General features: G+C 45.9%; 1 protein-coding gene across 5 annotated transcripts in view; it reads right to left on the bottom strand.

Annotated features, from left to right (window-relative positions):
• Positions 1-2,094, bottom strand: part of CNPY2 (canopy FGF signaling regulator 2) — a 48,473-nt gene extending 46,379 nt beyond the window's left edge. Inside the window, exons 1-2 of one of the 5 annotated variants that reach the window (XM_068267647.1) lie at positions 2,054-2,077; positions 1,497-1,622 (exon numbers count right to left, since the gene is read on the bottom strand). In XM_068267647.1, the coding sequence (XP_068123748.1) occupies positions 1,497-1,503 (7 nt within the window). In that variant the 5' untranslated portion in view covers positions 1,504-1,622; positions 2,054-2,077. The other 4 variants (XM_068267648.1, XM_068267650.1, XM_068267649.1 and 1 more) reach the window with 4 other exon arrangements.
• Between the last annotated feature and the right edge of the window lie 3,906 nt (positions 2,095-6,000).

Here is a 6,000-nt window from a genome sequence, read left to right on the forward strand (position 1 = left end):
TTTTTTCAATCAATCATAAGCACTTTTTACGTGATTAAATATTTTGTGTATATATTTCTGCACCTTTTTGCAAATAAAAAATAAAAAGTAATTTTTCAATTTTTGATCTTCCGTGTCTTTGGTATATCCCTGATTAATTATTTATGCCCACTGATGATACAATTTAGATTGTAATGTAGGCATCAAACCAGAAAATGTTGATTCCAGTGATACATTTAATGACTAACTGTACATGGTTTATTGCAAGCTTTCAAAACGTTGTTTCTTCTTCAGGTATTATACAGAACTGGATCAGAACCGTACAAATCAACAACAGTGGTAAGATTGTACAATCTTACCACTTCTATATAATATGAGGGGGTAGCTAAAGTATCCATTTAAAGAGAACTTGTAACAAAAAAAAAAAAAGTTCCCCTGGGGGGGTACTCATCTTGGGAGGTGGAAGCCTCAGGGTCCCAATGAGGCTTCCCCCACTCCTGTTGCTGCAGGCAGTCCAGCGCTGGCTCCCTCGAAGTGTCCTGGAATCCTCCCTCGACAAGCGCCGATTTATTTACCTTTCCTGGCTCCAGCGGGGGTGCTGTTGCGGTTATCCACGCGGAGATAGGAGAAAATAGCCGATCTCTGTCGGGTCTGCTCTACTGCGCAGGTGACTTGCGCCTGCAGAGTAGAGCGGCCCGGCAGCGATCGTCTATTTCTGAGCGGAGAGCCGATACTGCGCCTGCGCTGGAGCCGGGAAGGTAAATATTTACATCCCCACTGTTCGGGGAGCTTTATCGCCGTCACTGTGGGACCGAGGAGGACGGAGGAAGCCTCAACAGGATCTGGAGGCTTCCCCCACCCCAGGTGAGTACCCCCCAGGGAAGGTTTTTCTCATTGCAGGTTCTCTTTAAATTCAATTCTCTCTCTCTCTCTCTCTCTCTCTCTCTCTCTACAGCAAAGTCACCATTATCTGGAACTCAGGCAACCAGAAGTCTCAACTAAGCGACATGCCAGAGTGAGCTTTTTTTAAGTGGATCCGAGATGAACTTTTACTCATTGCATAATTGTGTTCTTTTTCATATAGTTTACAGGGCATTCCTATAGCCAAATACTTTTTTTGCATTGTTTTAATACTCTAATTCCCTATAAACTAAACAAGCCTCCCCCACAGCTTCTCCAGAGAGCCTTAGCACTCTAAACCTTAGTAGCAAGAGCTTATGGGAGCTTAGTCTGGGCAGGAGGAGGAGGTTACTAGCCAGAGATTTCAGAGGCAGAGGGGAGGAAGGAGGAGGAGAGGGAAGTTTTTACAGGCTGAGGGCTGGAGATGCAGATCAGCTTGCCTGTGTGTAATGTGACAAACATAACATAGCTGCTCATTGTTTCACAGGAATAATCATAAACTGTTGAAGCTGTTTGCATCTAGATTTGCTGTGTAAACTATCTAAACTTTAGATAAGATATATAGACAAGTTACTTGTTATAGTTAGTTTTTCATCTCGGATCTGGAGTTTACTTACCGACCATCCGACCGCCCTCTTCAACGCACCCTGCACCACACGACCCGATGCAGGTCAGGTGATATGCTGAGAGCCATACACTGAGGGCTGGGAGGTGCTGGATGCGTAGAATACGACACCTAAAATCTGACAGAACTGACAGTCCATTCATAGAGAAATGTGAACAGTACATTGCAAAACATAAATACATAAAGTTTTGCCACTTTTATTGAATGATAACAGCCCTAAGGTGAACTGCTAGTAGTAAAATGAAATGTGTGGTTGAATACATTTTACATCATATCCCCAGCAAAATAGCATGAAACAGCAGTGCAGCCTCTGATGCCACAAGGTCCAATAAGCTTTTACTGTATCTGCGCTAGCTGACAATTTCAAGCATAGAAGCACACAGTAATTCCATTACAGCATCAGTAAGTACACACAGTCCTCTCCTCCTCACTATTAGTAATCGTGGCTCAGCTCGTGCTTATCGTAACGAAACCCTGCAGCCTCAAGAGACCAGCGACCTGCCTGCCCCATCCCTCCGGCCACATCAGCCAGCATACCCGACCCGTTACCTCCGCACCAGCAGCTCCGGCTACTCTCTCTGAGCCACGAAGCCCCCTAACCGGGCTGCCTTTCCACTGCCTTGCTATTAATACATACTTATATGCTATGGGATTAAATGTACAGATTTCCCCCCTCGGTTTCCTTCTCTAAATGAAACTCGTAGCACTGCTGTATTTCACTGATAACGCCGTAACAAGAAGCACACATAACAGGCGCTGCAAGGTCGCCTAAAATCCTAATGTAGGTCCCTAATTGCGTGGCGCTGTATCCACGTGTCCGGTGCTTGTGGGTGTGTTTAGGATAACAAGCGTCTTATTGTACTGGCTACTGGGCTAGCATACTGGGGTCCTCCGAGCATCATTTCTGCCTCTGCTTCTCATCTGTTGGAACTGTTTTCTGTCCAGACGAGTGATGGCTATTATAAAATTTACAAACTCACAGTTGTAGATACTCATAGCTCCCAACTGTCCCTCTTTTAGATGGATTGTCCCTCTTTGGGAGCTCTGTCCCTCTTTCCTCATTTGTCCCTCTTTCAGGACTTTGTTCCTTTTTCTATGTGTATATATACATATATATCTACTAAAAAATGTGTTTGATTGACTCTAATCTTTATTCCCATGCTTTAAATTGATATACTACTAATTTTAAAATGTTTATATGAAGGAAAATAAACCAGGGTGGCAAGGACCAGTGTGATTTGAATTCAGGCCCGGATTTACACCACAGGAGCCTATAGGCACTGATGTCCTACACCTTTTGCCCTCTAGGAACCCACAAACCCCTGATAAACTGCACCGCAAGTGTGCTGGCTGGGACAGCTGTAACTTCTCTCTTACCCGTCATAGGTAGCTACAGGTGTCTCTTAGCATTAGGTAGCCAGCAGTACCCTCAGTATTAAGTAGCTAGTGGTGCCCCCAACTGAAGGGAGATCTCGTCAGTGGAATGCAGAGAGCTGGGTGAGTAACCTCTTATTTAAATGCCGCTCGGGATTCAGCATAGGGAAGGAGGAAGGCGCTAGGGGAAGGGAAGGAGCTGCCCTTCCATCATCAGGCGCCTGTAGGCACGTGCCTACAGTGCCTTATGGGAAATCCGGCCCTGTTTGAATTATAAAAATATTTGTCTTATGAAATCTTTGATATGAGTGAGTGAGGGCGTGATCAGGGGTGTGGCTTATGTGACCCTCTTTCTCATCTCAAAAAGTTGGGAGGTATGGATACTGGCCTCCAGTCACAATACCATGTGCAGCAATGAAATTTGTAACAAGAAATTACCAATAGCTGTAATTACTGTTTTCTTTTTTTACGTTCACAAACATTTTTTTGAAGTGCTAGTAAAGATTGGTACAATACTATGGTAGTAGTGAGACAAACATACAGTATATACATACCTGGGGCTTCCTCCAGCCCCCCTCCAGGCTGATCGCACACTTGCCGTCCTCCTGCACCTTCAGCGCAGTCCAGCCGCGCGGGCTCTCGTGGCCGGGAGTGCTCTGCGCCCTCAGCAATGCGAGTGTGATGGGGGCTGACCAGTACGCCCCAGTAGGCCTTTCCAAGGCGAATTTCCAAAGATCCAGGCAGTGGTGCAGGAGGACAGCAAGGAAGCGATCAGCCTGGAGGGGGCTGGAGGAAGCCCCAGGTATGTATGTTTTTTTCAACTCCTGACCATTTCAGGGTCCCCTTAAAGCTGATTTTAAAAAAAAATGGTAATTAATGATGTAACAATACATTCTTTTTTCATCATAAATTTCATTTTTTGTGGAATTTAAAGAGACTCCGTAACAAAAATTGCATCCTGTTTTTTATCATCCTACAAGTTCCAAAAGCTATTCTAATCTGTTCTGGCTTACTGCAGCACTTTCTACTATCACAGTCTCTGTAATAAATCAACTTATCTCTCTCTTGTCAGCCTGAGTCTGGAAGGCTGCCAAGTTCTTCAGTGTTGTGGTTCTGCTATGAACTCCCCCTTCCAGGCCCCTCTAAGCACACTGCCTGTGTGTTATTTAGGATTAGAGCAGCTTCTCTCTTCTCTCTTATCTTTTACAAGCTGGATAAATCGTCCTCTGAGCTGGCTGGACTTTCACATACTGAAGAATTACAGACAAGGGCAAAGCTGTTTGCAGGAAGAAAAGAGCAGCCTGAAACTTCAGTGCATGAGAACAGGGGGAAAGAAACACACAAATGATCTCTTGAGATTCAAAAGGAAGGCTGTATACAGCCTGCATGTGTATGGATGTATTTTCTATGTGTGGACATACTGTACATCAACCTACTTCCTGTTTTGGTGGCCATTTTGTTTGTTTATAAACAAACTTTTAAAAAAGGTTTTTAACCACTTTTAATGCGGCGAGGAGCGGTGAAATTGTGTCAGAGGGTAATAGGAGATGTCCCCTAACGCACTGGTATGTTTACTTTTGTGCGATTTTAACAATACAGATTCTCTTTAAGTCTGAAAGAATGATTTTTTACAGACATGTTACCGCGCTATCATCACATTTCCACAAACCGTAATTTCAGTTGAAAACATTGTGAATGTGGACATGGTCTAGAGTGACCAGACGTCCCGGATTCGGGGTCCGCTGACCCAGGCTGCATGAGGTCCCAGGAAACGTCCCGCTTTCAGCAGCGGGACGTCCTGGCCTCGGGACTCTGGCCACTCTATCCTTATGAACTGGCAGCGGCGTCTATAGTTCATTGCCTGCAGCCCCGCTCCAGCCTTCTCTTCCGGTGTCTGTTCCGACTAGTGATGGGTCGTTCGCGAACGAGCGGCTCTAAGAGCCGGCTCTTTGCTGCGAACGACAAGAGCCGGCTCTCAATTTTGAAAGAGCCGATGCCTCAGCTGCCCCACACAGCTCTGCTTTGCTGTGTAATAAAGGGCGCTGAGGCATGCTGGGAGATGTAGTCCTCCTCGTGCAGCTTGTAGGAGTGTATGGGGCGCAGCAGAGCAGTAGCGGGAGGGATTGCCCGAGCCAGAAAAGCAGTCTGGAGTTGTCATGGAGACGGGGGCGGGGCTTTTACTCCGATTCTGAGTGGCGTCTAGTGATATTTAATGAAGAACCGATTGAGAGCCGTAAGAGCCGGCTCTTTAATGGGAGCTGATTCAGAAGAGCCGATTCTCCAAGAAGAGCCGAAATTCCCATCACTAGTTCCGACACCGGCAGGCGAGCAGGGCTACGGCAAGATGGCTGTCGAAGCCCTGTACTGGAAACTATTTGTCTCCAGTACAGGGCTTCGGGCGCCATCTTGCCGTAGCCCTGCTCTGCCAGGCTGTCAGCGCGGGAGACTTCAGGAGGAGGGTGGTCCCGGGAGCAGCGCGCCAGAGGCCGGAGACTTCTGCCAGGTGAGTAAATGCTTTCTTTTCCAGGTGAAATGTTTGCCCGCATTGCGTTTCTTTTCTGGTAAAATGTTTGCCCGCATTGCGTTTTTTTTTCTAGGTGAAATGTTTGCCCGCATTGCGTTTTTTTTTTCCCAGGTGAAATGTTTGCCCGCATTGCGTTTTTTTTCCAGGTGAAATGTTTGCCCGCATTGCGTTTCTTTTCTGGTGAAATGTTTGCCCGCTTTGCGTTTCTTTTCTGGTGAAATGTTTGCCCGCATTGCGTTTCTTTTTCAGGTGAAATGTTTGCCCGCATTGCGGTTTTTTTTCCAGGTTAAATGTTTGCCCGCATTGCGTTTCTTTTCTGGTGAAATGTTTTCCAGCATTGCGTTAATTTTCTGGTGAAATGTTTGCCCGCACTGCGTTTCTTTTCTGGTGAAATGTTTGCCCGCATTGCGTTTCTTTTCTGGTGAAATGTTTGCCCGCATTGCGTTTCTTTTCTGGTGAAATGTTTGCCCGCAATGCGTTTCTTTTCTGGTGAAATGTTTGCCCGCATTGCGTTTTCTTTTCTGGTGAAATGTTTTCCCGCATTGCGTTAATTTTCTGGTGAAATGTTTGCCCGCATTGCGTTTCTTTTCTAGTGAAA

Source organism: Hyperolius riggenbachi, chromosome 2 (assembly GCF_040937935.1).
Source record: "Hyperolius riggenbachi isolate aHypRig1 chromosome 2, aHypRig1.pri, whole genome shotgun sequence".
Lineage (NCBI taxonomy): Eukaryota > Metazoa > Chordata > Amphibia > Anura > Hyperoliidae > Hyperolius > Hyperolius riggenbachi.